Source organism: Podarcis cretensis, assembly GCF_951804945.1.
Source record: "Podarcis cretensis genome assembly, chromosome: 11".
Lineage (NCBI taxonomy): Eukaryota > Metazoa > Chordata > Lepidosauria > Squamata > Lacertidae > Podarcis > Podarcis cretensis.
The window spans coordinates 922,349-949,229 of record NC_137180.1 but is presented as its reverse complement, the minus strand read 5'-3'; the positions used below and the strand labels follow the sequence as shown (position 1 = coordinate 949,229).

Here is a 26,881-nt window from a genome sequence, read left to right as displayed (position 1 = left end):
ATCTGATGCCTATGCTAAGAGGACAAGCTGGGCATGATCACAACCACAACCACTCTCTCCCTGATTGGGTGCCCCAGTTTTTTCAAAGAAGCAGCGGACACTTTTTTGGGCGGGAAAGATAAAAAAGTTATTTTTTAAAAAAGTTTGTTAGCTTTTTTAAAAAAGAAGTAATGTGGTCTCTTCTGTGGTCTCCTTCTGTGGTCTCTGGGGCTCCCGCAGGGCTGTGGGAGAAGCTGCTGCCCCAGCTGCAAACAGGGCGCGGGTGGTATGATATGCTACCCCCTCCGTATCCTTCCAGAGGGGTTAGGAGCACGCTCGGGTACTGCCTCGTCTCCCCCGGCGGTGCCCTTTCCCTGACTCCAGTAGCCCCACTCCAAGAGGACACCTTCCTTCCTTCCTTCCTTCCCTCCCTCCCTCCCTCGCACCCTCCTGTCCATTCATTCCCTCGCCGGCTGTGAGAAAAGGCGCCCATCCCGCGCACAAGGGGGCGGCCTCTGGTGGCACGCAGAGCAGGCGGGAGACCAGCCTGCCTGCCCACAGACGGAGGGTTAACCGCAGCTGGTGAGCAGAAGAGGCTGGCGTGGAGTCTGCCGCTGTAGCCTTGCTGAGCCCGCCATGCCTGGAGATGGGGGCACTGGCTGGGGGAAGTGCGGCGGCAAGCGGGTCCTCCCAAGCCTGGCGGCACGTGCTGCTCCGGCTGCCGCCCCACTTAAGTAACAGCTGTTAGGCGCCTTCAGTGGTGGGCGCCCCCCAGAATTTGGTGCCCGGGTGCACCCCTTGTACCCCCAGGTAAAGACGGCCCTATTTCCAAGCTCATCAGGGTGTATGAAGCAATACTAAAGAAGCCTTATTTGTCTTTCCACAACCTTGATTAGGAGCAGGAGCCTCTAGATTAGCTAATTTATTTCTAGGCATGCTCAAAACCTAGCACCTATAACTTCCGTGTTTGATTAAACAAGAGTGTTTGTCAAAAGAAAAAGGCAAAGGTTTAATGGGAGCCTCACACACAGTGAACTTGGAGTATGTCACCAATTGCACAATTCCAAACGTCAAACCCCATGGAGTAGAACATCGTGTTGGATTTATTCCATACTGGGCTTCCTAAAAAGAACTGCTCTCCAAAGCATTTTTAATGCTGCTGTTTCGCTTTGGCCAGTGCCAACTGCTATACATTATTAGTTAACCAGTTTCCTTCACCTGATCCTCATTAGGGATAATTCTCTTCCTGGTTTGTAACATGAGAATGTGGCCTGTTCACTCAGTGGGGGAAATGTGATTGCAAAGTACAGCCCGAGAAACAGATAGTCTAGAGGTTTGACTGGAACTGTCTTCCTATTTCTTTCCCATTAGTACTAACAGATAAAGAGCCTTAATGGATGGAGATATATCAGCCTTGTTTGTTTTCATATTTCCATTAATCCAGGACTGGGGAACTTGTGGTCTTCCAGATGTTAGATGTTCTTGTCAGTCCCAGCCAATTATCAAGGATGATAGGAGCTGTAAGGTTAAGGTAAACGTAAAGGATCCCTGGATGGTTAAGTTCAGTCGAAATCAACTATGAGGTGCAGCGCTTATCTCTGCTTTCAGGGAGCCAGCGTTTGTCCACAGACAGCTTTCCAGGTCATGTGACTAGCATGATTAAACCACTTCTGGTGCAATGGAACACCGTGACGGAAACCAGAGCGCACGGAAACGCCATTTACCTTCCCACCGCAGCAGTACCTATTTATCAACTTAACTGGTGTGAACTTACACTGGTGTTGAACTGCTAGGTTGGCAGGAGCTGCAGCCAGACAACATCTGACTGGTCAGATTCCCTGTCTTGGTCTTACTCCATTTGTACCTTGACAAATTTGGCTGGATCAACAACACGGGGCATTTGACCCCCCAGGGCCACTGGATTTCACACCAGTGAACTTTTTTGAACACTAAAGGTAAACTTCTGTTGTTGGCAGTATTCAGGTTGTGACACCCCCCCCCCCACCATTAGGTTGTCAGATGGGTCATACTATTGGTTCCACTGCCATCATTTTGAGAGAGAAAGAAGGGGAACATCAGACTTACAAGAGGAGAAAGAGAAAAGGGAAGCAAGAAAGGAGAGGGAAAGAAAGATGGGTGGGAAGAGACAGTATAATTATAATAAAAAATAATAAAGATGGCAAGCTATAAGCAGGCCCAGAGTCTGGAAAAGTCCATGTCCTCAGCAGAAGCGATTCCCAATGTTAGTAGTCTCTTGCAGTAAAAACAGCAGAGAGTTTTGTGGCACCTGAAAGACGAATGCATTTATTGTGGCACGTTTTAGTGGACTGCAGTCTGCTTCATTAGATGCCTTAAGTAACAGCTGCATATATACCTGGTTGGGACAATGGAAAAGTGTGATCAGAGGAGTATGAAGTGCAGGAAAGTACCAGCATTTCAAGCACTAGGTGGCGCTACATCACAGACCATCCCTTTTCTCTTGTCCTTACTTATTGGCTAACAGCTGCTGGCCTTTCACAGATGAGTCTTCAAATAGCCTTTGAGCTCTTTTAAAGCTGCTTATGATAATATCCGCTCACATATCTGACTGTTGTTCACTAATGAGCATTTCTGCCAGTATAGATTTCACTTTTGCATTAGAAAGCCAATAGAAGCAAGACCTCCTTTTTTATTTGCTTATTATCCAATTTTCCCCTTCAGAGACACGGTACCTTTAACAGCTGCGTCACAGACAGAAATTAAATAGGCACAACTTTTAGTGTGATCAAGTGATGGAGAAAATAACTATAGTTGTTTAATTGCATTTGGATCCTGCCTTTGCTGGCTAGAGCTCAAAGTGGCTCACAAGCATCATGCAAGGAGCTTTAGGGTTGGGGGAGTGTTGGGACTGGAATGGCTGCCATCTTAGCCCCACACACTACACTGTTGAAATGCTGCTGGTTGTGTGGTTGTGGTTGTTTTTTAAATGTTTTATTAACAATTTCAACATAACAGATTATCAAAACATATCATATTCATTATTTCCCCCCTTTTTCCACACACCACTTCAAACCTTCCCTCCCCCCCGAGACCTCCCTCAGCTCCTCTCTCTGATTTCTCAGCACATATTATTCTCTGCATGTTATAAAATTATACATATCCTTACATTGTGTTATCCTTACCATGTTATCAACTAATAAATTTGTGTATGTTTATTCAAAACCTGCCAAGGAGTCCAATTCATTTTGTTGTCTTTTTAGATAAGTTATAAAAAGCTCCCATTCTTCCTTAAAGTCACAGTTGTCTTTGTCCCACAATTTGTATGTCAATTTAGCCAGCTCTGCGTAGCTGATCGGGTTGTGTGGTTGTTAAAGGTACCCAGTCTCTGCCAGGCAACTTTTTAATAAGCTTCACATAAAAGCTCATTTCTGCTCTGGTCCAGCCTCTTTTTCTCTTCCTTAGTTATGGATTTATCTAAGCCACACATTGTTCTCTGTTTTGTCTTGTCTTTAAACAAGTCTTTTCTGACAGGCTTCTGATGGGGCTTCAGTGTCCAATCGATAGTACAGGTACTGGAAACCTGTCGCTCTGCAGATGCTCTTGAACTCCAGCTTCCATCAGTTCCCACAAGCTTCCTGATCAGGGATGATGGAGCTGTAGTCCAACAAAATGTGGATGGTCATAGTGAGAGAACCACTGTTTGGATTTGCTTGCTCTTTGTTGACCATTCCATTTATCTTAATTCCACATAGGAGATGGATTGAAAGACTTATAAAATAAAACTCACATCTGGCTATTGTCTTCTGTGGATACAGCACAAGAAAACTTCATGCATGTGTGGGAAAGGGAAATGGGGCACATCACTGGGATGTTTCTACTGCAGATATTTGAAGTGATATGGAATTAAAAATTATGTGGGAAACACATTTTTCTATAGGAGGTTTCATAGTTTTAGAAGATCCACATTTATTCCAAACAAGCATTTTACAAGATGGGTTTCTTAATTTAACCATGCATTTCTATGGACCCACCTTTGGTCAGGCTGTGTCTGTGGCTCAGCAGTGGATCTCAAGCCACAAGCTCAAGACCAATGGCCTAATTTGCTCAGCAAACTTGTTGTGAGTGATATAATGGAGAGACATGCTACTCTTGAATTCCATGGTGGAAACTTGTTGGCATCCATCTGCCCTGAAAGACAGTGGCTTGTGTCTCTGTGGGCAAAGACAAACCACTGGAGAATCCTGCTGTAGCTGCAGAGACTTGTAACTCCTAACTGCTGCCTCCTGTATTGTTTTTGCTGCATTAGTAGCAATAATACCTTAAGTAGCCCAGGCCGCGCCTCCCCTCGCCCGCCGATTGGCGGGCTGGGTTGCAGGCACGCCCAGGGATTCCCCAACTCTCGCGGGGGGCAAGGGAAGCCCCCGCGAATGTGGGAGGGTCCTGCTCGCAACATCCTCTCCTCTCCATGCTCGGAAAGGGCTTTAGCAGCACCAAAGTGACCTCCCTGAGATGCAAGCCTGGGCTACACAGTCAAGAAGACCTCCCTCTCAGCCTCACTGATGGGGTCTAAAGGAAAGCAGAGCAAGACATCAGACACCAGCTTAGCTGCAGGAGTTGCCAAAAGGAGGCGTATAAGACACCATGCAACCATCTTAGGGACTTCACTCTGGATTTGTGTAGGGTTTACTCTTTATTTAGCCTTTTCTTCTCCTGAAGATGTCCTGCAAGGCAGTAGGTACAGACTTTTCTCCCAAAGAAAAGTTTACTCCCAAAGTCTTTCTCACAGATGAATATAGCCACAAGGCAGCAGTGGTTTTAGGACCAGGGTTTTCCTTCTCCTAGATGGGCCACCTTCTCAGGTGGATGAGCTCCATCTGCCCCTCCTTTCCCTCTACAGCATGTGCCTTCTTGACCATTGGACCCACTCTTGGTCTTGCCCACTCAATCTGCTGGAGCCTGTCTTCACAAGCAGGGGACATTTCTAACTCATGGAGGATTTGAGACCCATTGGCTACCCTTACATGGTTTAACAGGCCAGTCAAAGCCATTTCCTGGGATATGACCACTGTTGTGTGCTGACAGCTTCCAGGAGTCACGGGTGAGAGCTGTATGCAGGGTAGGCACCGAAGGTGGACAAACAACCCCAGAAGGAGCATGACTACCCCTCCCCTAACACTCTATTATGAATTATACCTTATCCCAGAAAATCACACTGCCATAAAAGTCAACAGGTTGCTATGCAATATTGATTACCTCCCACAAAACAGTGATATAGCTCAATATTAAACAAGCATCATCAGACCAGTCTTATATCTAATCTCTGATCTGTCCATTTAGGTGTCATTTCTGCATGATCTTATTGCTGGCAAATAAAAGAAGTCAATAAGTGCAACAACATTTCTTAAGTGTCAGTGAGTGCAGTGTGTACTCAACACCCTAATGATTTCAACAGGGCTTGTGTGAGGAGGTCAAAAGGCTGTGCAGATAATCTTGACAGTAATCTTTATTTGAGTAATACCATAATTCAACAGAGGCTATGGGCTCTACAACGCTGGCATTCACCTGCAGGTCTCTATCAGCAAATGTTCATGATGTGAGAGGCTGGGGAGGGTTAAGGTAAGTCACTGAAAATATGAAGAAGTGTGCATGCACATGAAAGCTCATACCAATAACAAACTTAGTTGGTCTCTAAGGTGCTACTGGAAGGAATTTTTTTATTTTGAAAATATGAAAACGATTTAAAATAGTCCTGCAGTGAACTTCGTCTATGTGTACAAGTTCCCAACAAGATTGACAGGTTGGCGTGATTTTCTTTTTTAAAGGCCTTGTGGGCCAAGACTGGCTGAAGGTTCCCCACCCCTACCTTAAAGGATTGTAAAGTAGGACACCTGGGCACCCTCCCAATGGAGGGCCCTGAGGCAGAGGCCTGTAACCAAGAGTGGAAGGAAGTAGTTCTTTCTCCAAACAGTGCTGCATCCAGCAGAAGCCTAAGACATGAGCTGCAGCAGCATCCCAGAAGATAAAAGATGAGTGATCCAATCAGTACAGGAAGGTGAGGACTGCACCCCATAATTTGTTCCCTGCATGTGGCTCTCATGCAAATGCTGCCAGAAACTGATGCTATGTTTGCACGAAGTGCCCTTGCCCTGAACTTGATAGAATCAGGACCACAGTTTGTTGTCACTTACAAAGGAATCTGTTACCCTGCTAAAATATATAAATGTGTGATGGGCTGTGCATGATTTGGAAGAGTTCAATCCACCCTGGGCTAAATTGTGTTGCTTAACAGGCAGACGCCATGGTCTAGCAGCCAGCTCCAGCATTTCAAAGAATGCTGGGGATGTTCAAGGTCTTGAAGCCACACAAGAATTTGCAACTACAAGAAGTTATATTTCCTTTTAAAATGGGGTCATTAATGCATTGAGTCACATTTTGGAGGATGCATTCTATGCCAAGGGCTAGTAGGGACAAACCTTAGCACTAAGGGAAAGGCTGCAGCTCCTTGAAAGAGCACCTGCTGTGCATGCAGAAGTTAGGGCGGGGAGAGCCTCTTGCCTGAAACTCTGCAGAGCTGCTGCCAGTCAGTGCAGACTATACAATGGGCAGCTTCTTATGTTCTTATATAATTATCCTTCCCTTTATGGACCTACAGTTCTACAAGAGACAGGCAATTTAAATAAGTAGGGGCACCATTCTTCAGCAGGTAAGGTGGCTGAGTTTAAGTGCACGGCTCTTCATTGCTGCCAGTAAATGTGACTGTAGAAGTACTATACCAGGGGTCAGCAATTTTTTTCAACAGAGGGCCGGTCCACTGTCCCTCAGCCTTGTGGACGGCCGGACTATATGTTGGGTAAAAAAATGAACAAATTCCTATGCCCCACAAATAACCCAGAGATGCATTTTAAATAAAAGCACACATTCTACTCATGTAAAAACACGCTGATTCCCAGACTGTCCATGGGCTGGATTTAGAAGGCGATTGGGCCGGATCCGGCCCCTGGGCCTTAGTTTGCCTACCCATGTACTATACAGTACAACCTACTGTATCACCATAAACATGAAATAGGTGTTGTACTAATGGGATTAAGAGTTGAGCTGGGTGATTTCAAGGTCCCTTCCATACCAGCTATTTCTATAGATGAGAGACTGAAATCACTGCTCAAGGAAAATGACTTATAAAATGTTCAAGTCTTTGGTTAAGTAAATACACTGTAGTCTGCTGGGAATCCCTTTGTTATGTAAGCTTGGGGCAATATGTACCATAAACTGAATAGCTGGAGGTGCATCTGGAGGGCCATGGGGGCAAAAAGGGCATGTTTTTCTCCCCTCTTCTCTGGCTGCACGTGATGTCACCAGGCTCTCTGTGACACCAAGTCAAAGAGAGAGAGAGGTTTAGACTCTGGAAGCTAACAGCATTTGGGTGCCCTAGAAACCTGTTGGGGAAGCAATGAACTTTGGAAAATATGTTGGAATCAAGCTGTATCTCTATGCTCAGCCTATACTACAAGTATATAAACCACATTATCACAAAACACCAAAGTCTCCAGTGGCTTAATTCCCAAAGAAGCTGAATATGGGTGCTGCCTGTGTGGTTGACCTTCTTACAATGCTGAGAAGAGGGTATAGAATATAGTGTGTGCATGTAACAAGTTTTACTACGATTTGCTCCACTAAATAAACTTCAGTGTGGACTTTCTCAAAGTAATCAGGGACATTATTTTATGACCATTTACAAGTTACATATAAGAATGAGTCACAAGCTCAGTGAGTTCACTCTTATCAGCAAGCTAGAAAAAAATATATGCTCTTCTGATAAAAGAAATTCCCAGTACAAATCTCAAGGTAAATTCTTTTTTATTTCATACAAAATAAGACAGTTGGATTCTTTTCAATCAGCAACCTTTCATTATTGTTTAGCTATCATGTTAGAAGGAGATGGCCAGGCTGACCTAAACAGCAAAGATATACCATTAAGCTTCATTTTCAGTCTAGCGCTTATTTTTTCCAGCAATGCAGAATGTCATTACTACAAAAATGAAGATTGGGACTCACCGGATGGAGTGCAGGTTGATACATCAACTTCCTGGCCGGTGGGTCACTGTTGCTTACCAGAGCAAGAGGAGCAAAGCAGCAAGGAAGTCAGTGCAGTGCAAACACATGGCAGGAGTCCCAGATTGGCTCTGCGAGTGCATTTGCAACACACTGACCTGCCTGCCACCCACCACCCACTTCCTGAAAGCAACAGTGACACACCTCCTGGAAACCTTTCATGGTAGCTCTGCCCACCTGGTGAGCTGCTTCTGCATGGCCGTTTTCAGAGAGGGTTACTTAGCCCTTCCACATCCATTGATTCTTTACAGAATCCTCCCCTCAAGACTTTCCTCCCTAGCTGAGCTTATTTTACAGTGCTAAGGGAGGAGCGACACTGCAGTGGGATCCCAGCAACCAGGCTGGGTCTGGTCTATTCTGATCTATTCCTCAAACCTGGTGACCAAGCAAGCAGGAACTTGAGCAGGAGCAATATCTAGCTGGCATGGAAGCAGGACCCACAGCGGAAGTATATTGATGCTGGGGGGGCACCAAAGCCAAGCTGAGGGAGAAACCAACAGCAGGAAATAGACTAGAAACCAGAGCCAAGTAATGCTGACCAACACAGAAAAAGCTATTACAATATCTCCCACTCCTTACAGAAGAGGCCGAGGGATTTATGTCTCGACTACTTGGCCCTCCTTTGTCAGGTTACAATGTATGCCTGGTTCCTCTCTGGCTTTTCTCTTGAGTAGACCCCTGAGGGTGAAGCCTACTGGCAGCTGGGTCTGGGTTTTCCACTACTATCTCTGCTCCTGGGCCTCAAGGGTAATGGGAGAGTCTTGGGTCAAGGCAGGGGCTGAGGCAGTGTGTGAGAATGCTAGCAAAACTGAGTAGCTCTTCAAAATCCTGTACTGTGCAAGGGTTTTCCAGAGGGTTCCACACCTCCTCCTTCCTAGGGTCAATTCTAGTGCTCCATTTCTCTTGCAACCCACCCTCAACCTGAGCTCCATGTTTTGCAGGCAGCATATGGGCTTTAATACTGCCCCACCCATTTGCCGTCTGGCCCAGAGCTCCTCTCCTGAGTTTCCTTTGCTTTCCCAATGGCTCATCTCCCAGGCTATTATTATTATTATTATTATTAACAACAACAACAACAACAACAACAACAACAACAACAACAACAACAATAATAATAATAATAATAATATACCGTCCTATACCCAGAGGTCTCAGGGAGATTCAATTACCTCATCAGGAAACTGGCTGGGCTTATATTTTAACATTTGCTGGATCCAGGGATTCAGGAGGCTTGATTAAATTCTAGCACTTACTGGACCCAGGAATTTAGGGGAGTCTGGCACCTGCAAACTCATAACAATATGATAGCTGCAGCTATTTAACAAATTAGGTTATTACTGTTTAGTTGCTGTGTCATATTTTGTTGTTATTGACGTTAATGCTGCAAAGGAACCGTGGCTTCAATTCTGACTCTACAGATTTGAGGACTTTCATCCACTCACGTCACTGAAGGTTCAGCTCTCCTGAATATATTTACTGCTGTTTTTGGGCAACTGGTACATTCCATTCTCCTTGTCAAGTTCATAGGGGCGGACCCTACATCACAAATGACAACAGTGAAGTTGGCACAAGTAGAACTGGAACGAGGTTGATTTATAATGAGTTTTATGGTGTGACTGGTGGTTGGGTGGTATCTTTTCACTCAGTGGCCTTGATGCCTTTGTGCATTCCTTCCTGTGTGCTTTCCAGGTAGCGTGTGCAATGATGGCCACAGGAACAAGATCCCACTTCCAACATTTTTATCAACTGCCTTAGGAGCAAGCTCTACTGGGAAATCAAGAGGCTGCAGGCTTTGAATTCAGCTGTGGGTGCCTCCAGACTGCCACTATTTTGCAGGAGTGTTTCAAGCAAGTACTGTACTGTGAAGTTTGGTTTGTGTAATCAAAGGGGATTTAAGTGCTCAGTTGCATGGGCATAGTCGGGGAGGGGGGCAGGGGACAGCTGCCCCCTAAAATCAAATAAATAAATAAAAATATTTAACTAACAGCTCGGTTCTACCCCCCCTCTTCAACATCAAGCCTGGCTATGGCCATGTTCGGTTTCCCTTGTGCAACAAATCCACTTTAGAAATGAAATGGACTTTGGGACAGTTTGGAAAGTGATGTGGCAATGCATTGAAAAATATGGGATGCATGAATGAGCAAACAAAGAGAGCTGCTCATTGTTGTATAGCCTCCCTGAAAACAAATCAAAACAAATGCTCAATAAAGACCTCTGTGTAAGCTCTGCATATAAAGATCAGAATGAATGCTCCATTAGTAGAGTTGCTTAGAGGAGCTCAGTGTCTTCTTATAGCTAAAATGTGACCAAACTGCTAGCAAATTACAACTGTGGAATGAATACTAGCAGGATTATACACACCCTTTGCTGGTAATATGTGTTAAAAGTTTCCTGCACTTAAGGCACAGATAGGACACTAACAAATTGTTTGGTTTGGCCCAAGGAGTCTTCCATTTCTATTCCAGTCACTGGCCATTAGCATCCTAGGCAGGAAAGGTTTGTGAGTTTATGCTGGCAGCAGAAGAGTACAGGAAGCATTTATTGTCAGTTCCTGAGCAGTGTTTTGATTATAAATTAATCTCTTGAGATATTACGGCAGCTGCAAATGGTTAATGAGTATCATAATACTACCTGCTTCTTTTCCTTGTCCAAAGGCCAATTGGGTCCCTGAGCCTATAAAACTCTGACGGAGCGCTGGAGCAGACCTACCCAACTCTTGAGACTGAGGCAATCTGCAAAGATGTCCAAGAACATCTTCTCATTTCTCCGCTTGCTTGTGCTCTTGCTGGGCTTTGCCTTCATCTGCCTAGGAGCCTATTGCTTCTCTACAAGTGCCTCTGCTTGCAAGTGCAATAGTTTGCCTATTGCCTACTTCCTATTACCCTTGGGTTTCTTTTTTCTCATCTCTGGGATTTTCTGGAGCACTTATCATGAAGCTAGTAAGCACAAGGGCTTATTCCACAGCCTTATGCATGGAAGTCCCAGACTTCAAGAGACACAGATTAGTACCATAGACAGGTATGTTCCATGTACTGTATTGCATTCCAACGATTGGCCTTTGATTCCTTTCCACTTCTCATGAAATACTTTACAGCACTGCCTATGGTATACTCCTCTTCAGTTTGCTCTGTTAAACTTATCTGGTCCTTGACCTTCTTCTTTCCGTGTTATGTTCAATTATATCATTGAGTAGTTCACTGTTTCTTATTATGTAGCCCATCCTACATGATTGTGTCTTCATCATTTGCACTGGTTCTTGTCCCGGCCCACCAATATTTCTTCTTTGGCTTCCCTTTCTATCTAACCCACCTTACACATGCTTTTCCAATGTCACATTTCAAATGTTTCCAGACTAGTTTCCATTCTTCTATTTTTCACATGTCATATATATGTTTCATATGTTTTTATATAAAAATTGTGTTTGAGAGGTAAGCTTACACCTCCTGCCATCAGGCATTTCTTCTTTAAAAATGTCAATTTTGCCATGTATGTTCTGCTTTTAGTTTTTAGCTTGTATCTACCTTCCTCTGTTGACGGACGCAGGTGGCGCTGTGGGTTAAAGCCTCAGCGCCTAGGGCTTGCCAATCGAAAGGTCGGCGGTTCGAATCCCTGTGGCGGGGTGCGCTCCCGCTGCTCGGTCCCAGCGCCTGCCAACCTAGCAGTTCGAAAGCACCTCCGGGTGCAAGTAGATAAATAGGGACCGCTTACCAGCGGGAAGGTAAGCGGACAGCACTGGCCCCTGGCCTCTTAAGTGAGATGGGCGCACAACCCCAGAGTCTGTCAAGACTGGCCCGTACGGGCAGGGGTACCTTTACCTTTTACCTTCCTCTGTTATCTGGATTCCTGGTTACTTAATTCTTTTGCATTTACTCAAAACACACACATACACACACTGCAACAAGTAGTTTTCTACTTGCCATTTAAAAATCTTTATTTTATTGTCATTTATTTTTAGGCTGCAAAACTGAATTCTTATGTTCTGCAGCTTTCCTTCTGTCTCTGCTATTACTGCCATATGCACCAAATTCATTTCCTTCTCATTACTTTGAACCCTGAGTCTGCTAGTGCAGTATTTTATTAATTGTATGTCTACAAGTCTTTCCTTCCTATAGCTTCCTATATAAGTGTATATAGATGGCAATATGAAGTGACTCCATGGGCTATAGTGTCTGGAATATTTGCCACCACATATAGTGCTCTGTTATGCAAAGTCCTGTGTTGTGAGGAGTGCTGGTGTGTAGGAAGACCAAATTCTGTTCTCTGCACAGACCAAAATCACTGGATGGCTGTGGCTGGGTGGTCTAGCTAGCTAGAGATTGTTATGAGCATTAAAAAGACCCACATTGTGCTCCTTGGGAAAAGGGTAGCATATGCTTGCTTAGTCTCTCTAAATCAGGAACATGCTGCACTGCATGGAGCTGAGCTCTTTGTTTTAGTGGTGTTCAACAAAGGCTAAAGTTGCTCACTTTTATCTGCTCAAGCTGCTTTTGAGATTTCTGGGTAAGAGTCTCTGCCATTCCGAGAGTGAAGACCGATGCACTTAATTAAGTTGGCCTCCAGCCTGGCAGAGTTTGTTAGTGGGTCATGGATACAAATGTCACTTCCTGTTCTGTTGTGGTAACGGGACCATAAACAATAGGCAAAGCAGAAGCTCTATAAAAAGGACGTGGCACATGCCATGGTCTAGATAACCATGAAGATTGAACACTTCAAAAGAGCTTGCACCCTGCACTGCAAAATAAATCACCCTGCAGAAATAAGCTTGGGCAGAATGTGCATTTTCTGTTCACAAAGAGGGGCAGAAGAAAGGGACATATCAACTGAGCAAATGTAAGGATCACCATTCCTTGGTCAAGCTTTATCACACTGTCATAAGAATATATTATTACTGGACACCCCAATCTTTGCAGTTCACGAGATTCCACGTGTATTGCCACTTAACCAGGGTTTTTGTTTCCTTCTTAAAATTAAGGCACATATTTACAGCCTAAAGTCGTCAACGGAGGGGGTGCAGAACATTACATTTCAAGCTTGAGTCGAGACCAGAGGCCAGCCTGGCTCTCTGGTCTCTCAGTGCAGCTTCTCCCAGCCAACATGCATGTTCTCCCCACTATCTGCTTCTTTCCAGAAATCATTAGACCTGTCACCCTGGGTTTCAAAAGCTGCCTGCAAAAGGCACTTTTTCCTGTGCTGCCTGTAACCCTGGCAATCCCGGTTTCAGATTCAAGCATCTTCCCTTGAAAGGCCATCATCACTGTTGTTTCTTCAACAATCCAGCCCCAGAGAGCCATTTCCAAGCTGGCCTCAGGAGGAAGGGAGTTGGGTATATTCAGGAATTTATCAGTTTGCTCAGATTCTAACCCTTTATTGAATCTAGGGGTTTGGGAGGTGGTCCCCCCACAACTGCTAACGTATCAGAGCTCTGAAGGCCTACAAGACAAAACTTCCCACCCAATTCCTTCCTCCTCAGCCCCCACTCCTCTTCACTTACTTTAGATCCTTTTGGTGCCTGACTGAAGTTCTTGAAAATGGTGGTAAGGGGTCCTACCTGTCTAGATTTTGAGTAGAACAGAGAATGTGGTAAGCAGATATGGGCCACAGGTGGTTGCAGACTATTCTTTTTATAAACAGTGAATAGAGACTGTCAGGATTTCAAGACAGAACCATTTTAAGCAGTGTGTGGTTTTTTGTCTCGGCTGTTTTTTGTGCAGGCCTGACTTCTATCCACCATCATACGAAGATAGCACTGATCCCGAAAAGCAGACTTTTGCACTGCCCATCTGCCCCCAGGAGCAAGCCAAGGACATGTACAACATACCTCCACCTCTTTACACAGAGAGCAGCCTGGAATTCCTGGAGGAAGCCAGCCCTCAGGAACAGCGGCCGCCTTCGTATGAAGTCTCCGTGCGGCAGGTTGCAGAACATAACTTGACCACGCGTGAAGAGCCTTGCTGCACATCCGTGTCACAGGTCAGCTGCTGAGGGAACAGCCTGCCAGAGGACGTGAGGCGGAGATAAGCTGTGCCTGCTATTTTGGGAGAGCGGCTGGGGTTAATGCACAGGATGCAAAGTGTAGTCAAAGTGAAGAGAGGCAAGCACTGTTCTATGCAATGGAGTGAAGACAGTAACTACAGTAACTGACAGAAAGCCTGGGTAAAGTTGCTAAAGTTTTGAAGAATGTTGCTGAGTCCAGTCCAGTATTGCTGGCTAGCTGCAATAACTGGGTATGTTTGTTTACATTGTTGTAGCTTTATTCTGCCTATGCTAGGGTCAGGCCTTGCTGTCATTTCCTATCCTGTAAAGATCAACAACAGTAGCAGGAGGAAGTGCCCATCAGAGGGAGGGGCCTTCTCAAAGGAATGACAAAAGAAACCCCCAGGCAAATCACTGTTGAATGAGGCATGCACACTCACACACAGAGAGAGAAATAAGCTCTGCTGCTGCTTTGGGGAAAGGGCATTTGTATGAAGAAGTCAACCAGCAGTTTCCAATTATGCAATTTTCCGACACCCGTTTATCCAGTGCAACTGCCTCTCAGAAATGGGCGAGGCAACAGAGGGGCTCCCTAAACAGAGTTGACAGCACATGGATTTAAATGGCCAGTTGGAGAATGAAGGCCATGGACACTTGCACTGCGAGAGAAATTGCATTCATGCACCCTAGGTCCTTATGCAGTATTTTAAATCACATTTCTTTTTTTGCATCTCCTGTGGAGTTTTGACATCAACTTAATAGAAAATAATCATTGCTAACTTTGGAGGATGATCAATAATCCACAGTTAGCTTTTGTTATTTTACCATGATGTACTGTTACTGAGGTAACTGGTTTACATAATGTTTAATATTGCATTGCATTTTTGTTTTTCTTACAATAAATTTTGTACTTGAAAACTCTTCAAAGAAAAGTGGCATTTGTTTGATTGTTGCAAACAATAATTTGCTCTGTCTCATGGACAGCCAAAAACCACGAGACAATGATTGAAAAAGTAGTCCAAAGTATTTATTTCTGCACGGAAGTTTAAATTTACTATCCAAAGTACGTACACAGTTCCTCTTACACCATTTCCTTATAAGACACTTAACCCTGTGATTGCTCTAAAGTTACTACAGTGGGAAGCATGCATACTAGATACCATATTAGACAAAGGAGCTTCCTCGTGGTCTGCTAGAATTTTATTGCAGGATTAGATTTCACCTCCAGTTACCAACCACATTCCTTCTGAGCATGCTCAGTAAGTCGAAACCTTATATGGTACGATTATTTATAATTCTACTTCATGAGGAAAGGAAGTTTAGCAGAATAAAGAAATTCTGCAAAGCCCTTTAGTGGAATGTGGCATTCCTGTATCTTCCTGCATCTTCTTTCATCTTACCACTATGCAAGAGTTCCAGCCCTTCCAACCCTCTTCCAAAACTACATGCAACAAGGCAAAATGTCCAGGGAACCAATAGCTTGTCAATGTTTCAAAAAAATCCCAAGCAGAATAATGCAGGTAGAATTCTTACTTACTCAAGGCTTTCCCTTGAGTTCCAACATCATTACACAAGTTCCCTAGTTCAAGGAGTACAAATTAATAAATAGGGTTGTAAGACTGTAAAAACTTGACAAAAATAGGTCTATGGCTAGCAGCTGATAGACTGTGCAATAATAACCTTAAAAAACCCTGATGTACATGGAAATGCAAACCTAGGGCTCATCCAGGCTTCCTTTTGTGCCTCTTTTCTAGGCATAAGTCCGGCCTTTAAATCTCTGTGTTGGAGTGTTGGTATATTTTGGTCCTGCCACTTTCCCCGAGAAAACCTACGTTTTACCGCTGAATTGGAACAAGCAGCAAACAGCGGTTCCGCTTATAAGAGCAAACCTGTGCCTGGAAGGCGTGATGCAAAAGGGAGTTGGATGAGCCTGCAGAGTGTAATACAAAAGGTCCCTGGCTCAGTGGGACAGAAAATGGTTTGGATGCATGAGGCCCAAGTAGCCAGCGCAGGAGCTGTGCTCTAAAGCACAGGGCTATTTTTTTAAAGTGCCCCTTTGCCACTTACTATGGGGCTTTAAGTTAGCAGTGTTTACACAGACTCAGTGTAATAATGCTGGGCTAGAAGGACAACAATCTGCTTCAATAGAAGGCAGTTTGCCATGTTCCTAGATTCGTCTCATAAATTCCTATAGCAGTGAGCAGTCAGGTTATCCTTGTGACAGCACTGTAAATTAAGAGTGAAAGCAACTTAGTAAATGCAATGCTCCAGAAATCCATGAGCAAATCCCCCAAACCTCTTATACCATATGAACATTTAAATTCATTCTCACACTAGGAAGCAGCTAAAATGTGATATTGAGCAGACCTGTTGTCCATTGCCCAGGCTTGACGGATCCAGTAGAAGCTATGGCTTTAGCAGTGAAGCTGCTCAGACTGGGAGCTTATATAGGAGCTGGAGGCTCTACTCCACCTTTCTTGTCTTTTAGCCAGGCCCTGATCCAAGCAAGTGTCTCCATGTGCTTCACTTTCCTCCTAAGCAACTAAGCTAGGCACGGTGATGGCTCTGAAGTTCCTGTCTGGCTCACTATCCCCTCTGCTCCTGCGGCACTTGGGAGATGGATGTGTGTGTCTGAGTCGATATATAGAGGGCCATTGTTACAGCACAGCAAATAAACAACTTGCTACAGAATGATGAGCTATGGATGTACAAGTACTATACAGACAGGAACCATAACACGTTTTTAGATTTACAAAAAAAGATGTTTAATAATACTGCAATAAAACACTGTGCTTTTAGAAGTGAGAAAACAATCAGTGCTTCATTTACTTAGGCACAGCTAAAAAAAACCTGTGCTGCATTAGGCCAAGCTGTGTCTTATTATCAGCAATTTCATGCAAGGCAAAAATATGGCATTTCACTTTATTCAATGTCATAGTAAGTTTTGACAAATATCAGAATAAACCAAATCCCTTTCTGAAAGCACAAGATCACTCAGATTGCACTAAAAAGGAACATTTGGCAATTGCAATTAATATTACTAGGCTACTAAAATATCACAAAGTCATCTCAACAAATGACAAGAAAAGCATTCAAAGGAGTCACATGCACAAATAGTTCTTATCATTTCAGTGTCGTGTGCCATGGCTGGAGCCTTCATGTTCTTCCGTAGCCACAAGAACCATCTGGTGTACCCAAACATTCTTTCCTCTGCTGCATCTGTTCCATGATATGTCATGCTATGACCCTCTGATAAAGCATGTGGTCCGCTTTCAGACAGCTAAGTGAATTAGAGAAGTGCATGAACTAAGTTCCGGAGAGTTCTTCCTGAAAAAGCCCTACTTAGAACTATGCATCACTTCCTTCATTTCATTTTGTGCTGGCATTTAAGGGAATCACATAAGCATGAAACATGAGGATGTTGTACCAGGACTTCAACATTTCGCTAATGTATCTTATCTGCCCAGAACTGTTCTTCCTCTAATCTCAGAGGATTAACCCCACCATATTTCCAATATCTGAGGGCATATGACCCCTTTAAAAAGTTAGTTTTCGCAAGTTCAAAACAGTACGTTGGAAAAGTCTCTGAGTGTTCAGCTATTACGCACTTCTATAACCAGAGAGTACAGTGGTACCTCGGGTAACAAACACTTCGGGTTACAGACTCGGCTAACTCGGAAGTAGTACCTCGGGTTAAGAACTTTGCCTCAGCATGAGAACAAAAATCGTGTGCCACCGGTGTGGTGGTGGTGAGAGGCCCAATTAGCTAAAGTGGTACCTCAGGTTAAGAATGGTTTCAGGTTAAGAATGGACCTCCGGAACGAATTAAGTTTGTAACCAGAGGTACCACTGTAATGCCAATTTAGTCCCAGAACTCTGTTAAATCAGCATGTGATAACTGAACACTCCAAGCAGAGACAGTCTTTTGAATGTGCAGCATGGCTTTTTAAAGGGATCCCATGACTCTTCCAGCGTAGTAAAGTCAAACTCTGCCAATTACTCAAACGCAAAGAAGTGGAACACAAATTCATCTTGGGAGACAGTATCCGAATATTTTGAATCCAATTTATAATAGCTCATTTATTTAAAAGTGGGGGGGGGGGAGGGAGTGTGCCAGCAGTCTTTTCAAAATGTGTAAAATCTAATGACAGACAAGGGTCTCTGCCAAGACAGCTGCAGTGGCTAAATACTAAAGAAGGAGGCCTCCTTCAGGATTGTTTAGTAACCGTAACATAGTTGGTATATCCTTTGAAAGAAGGGAGGTTGGGAAGGGGGCTGGGTGGGAAAGGGGAACTTTCATTCATCAAAGAGTTGGCTGGATGTCTATTTTCTTCCTTCACATTTTAAATTCAAAAGTCTCAATTGCACAAACTGTGCATGAGTATAGTAGATGCCAGGTTTCAAATAGTGTATAAAACAGTGCTTGTTATTCATAATAATTCAGGGATATAAAGTACAGTGGTACCTCGGGTTACATACGCTTCAGGTTACAGATGCTTCAGGTTACAGACTCCGCTAACCCAGAAATAATACCTCGGGTTAAGAACTTTGCTTCAGGATGAGAACAGAAACCGTGTGGTGGCGGCAGCAGCGGGAGGCCCCATTAGCTAAAGTGGTGCTTCAGGTTAAGAACAGTTTCAGGTTAAGAACAGACCTCCGGAATGAAGTACATAACCAGAGGTACCACTGTATCTGCTTAAAGCTGCAATACAGCCCTAAGGATACATGCAGAGGGTTGGGCTACACATGCCAGTAAGGATTAGAACAGCCCCATGTGCAGCTCCTGCATATATGGCATTGCTTTCACACATTCATTGACACACTGCTTTGTGTGGTGCATCTTGGGCACTGAGTCTTCCAGTCAGCTGCAGTGACCGACAGCCTTGTTTCTAGTTCAAAATAGTGAACTGCCCCTTCCCAAACTGTGTCTGGAAAACAACTCCTTTTGCTTCTGAGCCTTTTCAAAGCATGACAGAACATTTCCACACTTACCATGAGTACTTTCTTTTTGAATTAAAGCTGAGGATTCTCAAAAGGCTAGATTACAGAGTATGCAGCCTGCTCCTGCTTTGCAAATGCAGAGCACGAGATTTTTCTGCCACACTGGCATTTTGCAATAACTGAGTCTTAATATAAAATGAACTTTTCTCTTTGGTTATTTATGTGTACAATAAGATGCTGAAGCCATAGCACAGAAGCAAATGCACTGCTGTCTTAGTGATCAGCACTGAATTTTGCTCCCTCCCACCTCCCTCAAACCCTTCAAATAATATAAGGCAAAAAAATGAATATGATTTGACAAGTCTTCTTTCTCCCTTCCCCTCTCAATTTTGGCCCGGGGTTAGCGATCTTTCCTTGGTTCAGGTGATGACGGTAGGACCCTTACGACCTGTCCTCTCATGAATCTGGGATATTTTCAGCGCAATTGCTATGAGAGGACTCAGTACAGCCTAAAGAAAAAAAGAAAAAAGAAAAATGGCTTAAAGGAAGACATAATAATGAATTTACACTTTTAAAAAGCCTTTCTGTTAATATATTTTTTAATCAGTGGTCGCTCATATGCTAACACTGCAATCCAAATCCTCATTGTAATGCAATGGTGTGTGTGAGTTGGGCTTCCACCCACACTGTTGCTCGCCACCGGAGGATTTTTCTGTTCCACTAGGGTGCTGTGGATGGACTGAGCTAGCCTGGGATCTGCAGATGCAGAGCCAGTCTCCCCACCATCCTGTGACAGCATCAGGTCTGATTTGGGCTGATTGCTGCTCTAGCTGCAGGCTGGCACAGCAAGTGCTTGCAGTTTCCAAGTTAGCCAGCAAGGCTGTGCATAAAACATGGGCCTATCAGTTTGGATTACAGCATGAAAGAGTAGGAAGTTCATGGACATACAAAGTGTGTTTACATAAAATTACAGTAACACACAGCTCCACAAGGGCAGACGTGCATTTGTAATGCCAAATATTACAAATTTCCCCTGCCAGATAAAGAGTCCATTTACTCCATCACACTTGCAAGTTACCTAGGATTCAATCCTATATCCACATAGGATTGTTGGTGAAAAGCAAATGCATTTCCTTCTCTTGAGTTTGTCGTTAATGTATGAATTACTTTAAACCACATGAGGGCACTGTTTGCCTAGCAATCTATCCAGTACTTGTGTGGAAAGCATGGCCTCCATGGGGCTGTCCCTGAATAAATTTGGCCCAACTCATAGCCGCGGACATGCCTTAGACTTGGTGTTTACCTCTACTGATGTTGGTGACCTGACATTAACTAAAAGTGAAACAAAAGAAGTGCCATGGTCAGATCACTTCCTGGTGCAACTGGACTTCTCCGTGACCCTTCCCCTCTGCAGGGAGGTGGGACCGATTTGCACGGTCTGCCCCCGCTACTTAATGGATCCAATTGGCTTCCAGAGAGTGGTAGGGGATGTTTTATCCCAAGTTGATGGCCTTTCACCTGATTCCCTGGTGGCCCGCTGGAATGCAAGTTAACCAGGGCTATTGACTGTCTGGCTCTGAAGCGCCCTCTCCGATTGCATGGAGCCCGGACAGCCCCGAGGTTTTCCCCGGAGCTGAGGGCGATGAAACAATCACTGAGACGGCTAGAGCGCCGGTGGTGGAAAACTCACTCTGAATCAGACTGGACACAGAGCTCAACGTCGAGCCTACCAAGTGGCAATGGCGACGGCAAAGAGGGTCTTCTTCGCCGCCTCTATTGCATCTGCAGAAAACAGCAGCAGGAGACTTTTTCAGGTGGTTCGCAATCTATTGGAACCACCTGCACCACCAGGGCCTGGTAGGGAGCCCAAGATCTCCTGCAATGCTTTTGCAAAGTTTTTTGCAGATAAAGTCGCTCAGATTCAGAAGGAGGTAGACTCCACCATGGGAGCAGGACCAGGGCAGGAGAGTGCTAGAGTTCTGTCTAGTCTTGTTACATGGGATCAATTCCAATCTGTTACCTCCGAGGATGTGGACAGGCTGCTTGGACAAGTGAAACCGACCACCTGTCTCCTTGATCCTAGCCCATCCTGGCTGATAAAAGCGAGCCGGGAAGGGCTGGGCAATGGGCTCTGCGGGGTGGTGAATGCTTCCCTCTGTGAGGGAGCCTTCCTAGACCCGCTAAAAGAGGCGGTCATTAAACCGCTTCTTAAAAAAACATCTTTAGACAAGATGCCTGTTATTTTCTCCCTCCCTCCCACTCATCTCAAAAATAGTTCCTCCATGAATAAAGCCTCTGAACTCCAGAAACTGTAAGTAATTATTCTAGTCTAATTCACTTAAGATGCAAGGTCTGCTGAAAAGGATCACACTGCTAAGAGTGTTTCAGCAATTCCAATCCATGTAATTTAGCAATCTAAAGTGTTCCGCCTTTCTCTGGCTTGTGCTCAAAGTGTAGATACAGATCTGAGCTACCAGGGTTTTTGTAATTCATGTTAAAATCAGGAAAGGATTTTCAGTAGCAAAAAGCCAATGAGAGCAGGTGTATGGCACCACATATACAGCCTGAACTACAGCTAGCTACATTATTTGTTTGGGCTCTATTTGTGACCCAGAATGCTCTCTATGTTTTGTTCTGCCAGAAACACAGCTCTTGTGTATAATATAGGAGAAGGCTTGGGTATCATATCAAAATGCCAAGTTGGCCCCAGATGAACAGCAAGCTGGGATGTAACTTGAGGATACAAATGTGGGAGGTGCGAAAAAGGCAGGCAGTCCTTATGCGATGTCAATTATGCTAGCAAGGAATTGCATGGAATCAAGTTGAGGATATCATGCCAGCAACACCTCACTGGTTTGCTTGTCAAAGGTTTTGTGCAATTGGGCAGGGTCCCTCCACTACCAACAACACATACCACTTTATCTGCCAAGTACTTTTATGATCAACATGCAGAACACAGGCTTGTAAAACAACTAACCATATTTTGTCCTCCGGGGGGGAAAGGGTTCATTTTTTTTTTAATAGTAGAACAAATTGTGGAAATTCTCCCATGCAAATACACAAACTATATGGTCTCCAGGGATGATTAAATGGAAAACAACAACAACAGTAATCTCCAAGCTTTGCCATTGCCAGTTTTTTAATTCCTACATTTGCAAGCTCTACTGGGGATGAGAAGACTTTATAGCATGAGCCAGTTACTTGAAGTACCATCTGCAAGACATTAAGTGTTTGTCTCCTCTCCTTTGATATCACTCTTTCTCACAAAATCCAACAGTAATACACCCAACAGAGCAACCCTATTAATTCAATGCCACAATTATGATAGGATTTCATTCCCACTCTGTGGAGCTGGGATCTGCTGCCAGCCAGCTGAACTTTGCATGTGGACTATTAGCCTTAGAGTTCTCTCTTAGTTAAGTAGAAAAGAAACACAGCTGCAGCTGTATAATATTGGCCAGAGACACTCCATCTTGTCACAAATCAGAAGCGGGCAGCTTACACACCGGCCTACACACAACTGTGAAGAATATCAAGAAAAGTGGAAGTGCTACAGTAAGTTTATATTTTGATTTATGGTGTTTTATGTGGCAATTGCTTCAGGGTGGTTTGTTCATAAATGAAAGGTCTCATAACTGAAATGAACTTCAAAAGAAATACATGGCTAAAGAGTTTCAAGTATCAATTTCATATGGCACTGACTTATGGCTCCTTATGGCAGCTTTCAAAACCTTGATCCCTTAGAAACCTTTCAAACCGAGTTTTATCGTTCCCTACTAGAGATCCCTTCTTACATGTCTAATTTAGCTGTCCACTTGGAGGTCGGTCAAACCCCTATTAGTGCTCGTATATGGGTCCTGAAGATCCATTACTGGATAAAACTCTTCTTTCCTGTCAGGCTGGCATCCTTAACCCTATCAATCACTATCAATCAAAATGGAAAACTACATTTTATGAAAAGCTAAAAGGCTTGGGGTTTTCGTCACAGGCACTGGTAGCCACAGGTTACGAGAGAGCCAGAGCAACAATTCGCCAATGAATCTGGGATGTAGAATTTCAGTGTCATATGAGTGAAATGAATAAGCACTCAGCAATCAAAGACAATGGTTTTGCCCCAGAAATTTATCTGTCAAAATTACAAATATCTAAATATAGACGGTCGTTCACCCTCACTAGATTCAACATGCTGCCATCTGCCTTGTTGCAGGGGAGATATGTAGGTAAATCATATGTGGAGCGAGTCTGCCCCTGTGGCCTGATAGAGGTGGAAACCGTATCTCATGTCTTGCTATGATGTCGATTTTATGAGGATATTCGCTTGCTCTTTCTGTTATACAGAAGATTCCAAGTGGGTCTGAACCTCAATGCTTAAAATCCCTCATAGAGGATAGGGACCTAGAGATCACGTTAAGGGTGGCCGAATTTTGCGCAGCTGCCATAAAACTCAGGGAAGAAGCTGTGCTATTACAAAGACTAAGGCCTCAGATACAAACTCTAGATAATATTTTAGATTAAGACCTAAACCACATTTCTAATGGCTGTCATATTCGTATTGTTTATTGTCATAAAGGTAAAGGGACCCCTGACCATTAGGTCCAGTTGTGGCCGACTCTGGGGTTGCGGCGCTCATCTCACTTTATTGGCCGAGGGAGCCGGCATCCAGCTTCCGGGTCATGTGGCCAGCATGACTAAGCCGCTTCTGGCGAACCAGAGCAGACACAGAAACGCCGTTTACCTTCCCGCCGGAGCGGTACCTATTTATCTACTTGCACTTTGACGTGCTTTCAAACTGCTAGGTTGGCAGGAGCAGGGACTGAGCAATGGGAGCTCACCCAGTCGTGGGGATTCGAACCGGGACCTTCTGATCAGCAAGTCCTAGGCTCTGTGGTTTAACCCACAGTGCCACCCACGTCCTTGTTTATTGTCATATTTGGTTGTTAATTCAAACTTAATTCTATTGTGTTTTATGTTCGCTTAGCACGGTATGTGCATCTGGTCTGGGACTGTAATAAATTTCATTCATTCATTCATTCATATGGCTCACGTCATAGAAAGATGGAGGACAGGTTGTTTTCATTTATAAATGCCATTCTTAATCTGAATGGATTAGCTTCAAGTGAAACAACCCTAAATCAGACCTTGGAAAAATCTTGATAGATGCTGAGCTCCAAAAAAATACAATGCTTTGTCTTTTGGCTTAACTTGCTTCCTTAGGCACTGTGGTCTTTGTAATGTGAGAACTAAAAACACTTGGGTCTAACAAATGCCTATGCAGCTCTCTCAAATATATCAGGGGCCCCATAAAATCCCAGGAAGGGGTGGATATCTGGTGGGCATTTGGACCCAAAGGATCAGGAATGCCATCTTAACTATGGACTCCTTGGGAGGGAAATCATAGGGAGAGATTGCTTGCTGTGTAAATATTGTTGCATATGGAATGTAAAGAGACACCACATTCCAGGGCGGGTAGCACTTATAATTGGGGTGGTCAGCTGCAAGTAGAACCCTTGCAAATGAATGCCTTGGGCAGCCCATTCAGGCAGCAAACTTACAGGCTTCAGGATGTCTATCCAGGCACCATAAGGAATGCTGTGGAAAAGCTAGTATGTTTTTATAGCACTGACATTTTATTAAAGAAAATCCTCTTAGTCTATTAATTATATACATTCTAGTTTATTACATTTGTAGAAATGTGCTTATATTAAAAAAACAATGGTTCTAAAGAGAATATCATACGTCGTTTTTAGATTCACACACACACACAAGTACTGCAGAAGACGCCATCTTGCTTCCAGTGTGGGAGAGAAGGGACTGCAGAAGTGGTCGCCTTTCTTTCTCCCCTCTTGCTTTTCATCAAAGATGACACAAACTGCCACAGTTCTTCCAACCTTTTGTAAAAAATGTTTTTAATAAAAAACCCAAACCCACTACCTGATTACCATATTGGCCTGACTATAAAAGTCAAGTGGGGGGGGGAGAAAAAAAGACAATACCCAATATAAGCCGCTCCCTTCCCGGCCTTGGGGGAGAGGACAGGGGACTATGCGGGGGGGGGGGGGCGTCGCCGCTTTGCCACGCTCCTAGCACTGTTTGCCCCATGCTCCTGACTACATACTGGATTTTTGTAAGGTCGCGAATATAAGCCTCAATTTCACTTTTCACGGATGGAATTTGGAAAAAAAGGTGTGGCTTATATTTGGGCCAATACGGTAATTGTGGGTAATTAAATAACTGACTAAACAAAGTCCAAATATTTAGTAAGGTAGCAACATATCCAAACAAAGTCTTTCTGGGGAAACAACTTTTATCAACACATGCTCTGTTGGTTTTACTGGACGGTGCATCTATTTAGACCCATGAATATATTTTACAGTTTGTAAATTAATACTGAAAAAGTCAAAGTACAATAATATACAGCTAAAAATAGTTCAGATAGAGATTCAAAGATACATGCTAATCACTTTATTATCCTGTTCTCCTTTACATCAAGATCAAATCAGGCCCAGTGTGACACAACTAAATTTAGCATAGTCATTATAAAGACACATAATGAAATTATGACAGTGCATTCAAGTCCAAGGTCCAGTTCATACCTCAATTGTGGCTAGTAAATGACCCTAGGACATGGAGGGGCTCAGTCTCCGCTATTTAGCAGGCTCCAGACCTGTAGCTTTCAATCCATTATAAAGAGACCTTTCAAACTTACATATAGAATCACGACCAAAATCTAGCACAGAATGAGATACAATCATGAATAGAGTTCAGCGGTGTTAATGATGCTTGTGCTGGACTATAGCCTAGGACTTCAGATTTGCTGAAAAATGAGCAAGAGACTTATTTTCAAAGTAACACAAAAATTACTGAAAAGCAACGAAACTACTCAATTAACTGAGGTTCTACCCCCCAAGGAGAAACCTGCCCCCCATGTCCTCTTTTGGGGGGGTGTATTTCCCCAGCATTTCCCCAAAGAAATGCATTTCCCCAAAGAAACAAACGGGGGTGGGGGTGGGGGTGGGGGTGGGGTGTGTTGATCTCTTTAGAAAAGCTCAACGTTTTGGCTGCTCCCCCAATATATATCACAGTTCTTAATCGGCCACATATGGTTGGTAAACCTTTAAACAAGAAGTCAGATCCAATCTAGCAGAAGCTAGAGTCAGAGCTATTGATCCAGGAACAAAGATTAATTGTGTGTCAGATAGGGTTGCACTCCACAGGACCTAACTCTGACCATGGATGTGTGAATGATGGTTGTGTGCAGGTGGGTCTTTGCCTCGCTTAGGTTGGTAAATCAACTCCATTAATTCCTACAGAGCACATTTCATCCTGTAGTAACTCCCTTATGCCTCCTCCCTTACAAAATCCTGGCAGATGGGAAAAGTCTTTCTTCTTAGAATCGCCTTCATCCTATAACTAGTTTTAAAAGTAGGGGAAGATGCTTTTATGTCACTGTGATGTGTCAATTTTATTCATTGTTTTGTTTTCTGGTGTTGTTTTCATAGATTTTTCTTTTATAGACTGTTTTGTATTTTGCTATTCTTTGCAGCTTAGTTTTTGTTTTGTTAGCTGAAGTTTTAATGTTTTATGCCTATTTTTAAAATCCTTTATTATCTTCCAGCAACTCAGGACCTTCAGACCTGTACAACACAGTCTGAACAAAGCTTTTTTATAATAATAATAATAATAATAATAATAATAATAATAATAATGATGATGATGATGATGTTTTAGTCTTTTAACAATATTGGGAGTCTCCATGGACAAGTAAAGAAAGACAGAGCATTTGTGTTTATTTTTTAAAATAAAAATGAACACAAAAATAAATAATTGATAGAACTGGATTGCAGAGTTGTTGTGATGGCCAACAGCTTAGATGGCTATAAAAGGGGATTCACTAGATCCA

At 43.7% G+C, this 26,881-nt stretch overlaps 2 protein-coding genes and 2 long non-coding RNA genes across 4 annotated transcripts in view; 3 read left to right on the top strand and 1 right to left on the bottom strand.

The window, feature by feature from the left end:
* Nucleotides 1–15,405, top strand: part of LOC307227072 — a 74,976-nt gene extending 59,571 nt beyond the window's left edge. The window contains exon 4 of the long non-coding RNA XR_013843778.1: nt 15,395–15,405. This is a non-coding gene — a long non-coding RNA (uncharacterized lncRNA). The remainder of the gene's footprint in view (nt 1–15,394) is intronic.
* The window catches only part of LOC307227099, a 208,191-nt gene that overhangs the window by 157,742 nt on the left and 23,568 nt on the right, over nt 1–26,881 (top strand). The window lies entirely within an intron of this gene.
* Nucleotides 9,757–14,972, top strand: TMEM252 (transmembrane protein 252). The gene is made up of 2 exons (XM_079996179.1): nt 9,757–11,085; nt 13,779–14,972. Exons 1-2 carry the CDS (start codon nt 10,808–10,810, stop codon nt 14,047–14,049), a joined length of 549 nt encoding a protein of 182 aa, XP_079852305.1. The 5' UTR covers nt 9,757–10,807; the 3' UTR covers nt 14,050–14,972.
* The window catches only part of PGM5 (phosphoglucomutase 5), a 133,997-nt gene continuing 123,896 nt past the window's right edge, over nt 16,781–26,881 (bottom strand). The window contains exon 11 of the mRNA XM_079996098.1: nt 16,781–19,490. Within this exon, the coding sequence (XP_079852224.1) occupies nt 19,401–19,490 (90 nt within the window). The 3' untranslated portion in view covers nt 16,781–19,400. The remainder of the gene's footprint in view (nt 19,491–26,881) is intronic.

Excerpts from the sequence above, each read along its gene's own strand:
- TMEM252 (XM_079996179.1), top strand. The coding sequence starts at position 10,808 with ATGTCCAAGAACATCTTCTCATTTCTCCGCTTGCTTGTGCTCTTGCTG. Across the intron at positions 11,086-13,778 it reads CAGATTAGTACCATAGACAG|GCCTGACTTCTATCCACCAT; the intron begins GTATGTTCCATG and ends TTTTTTGTGCAG.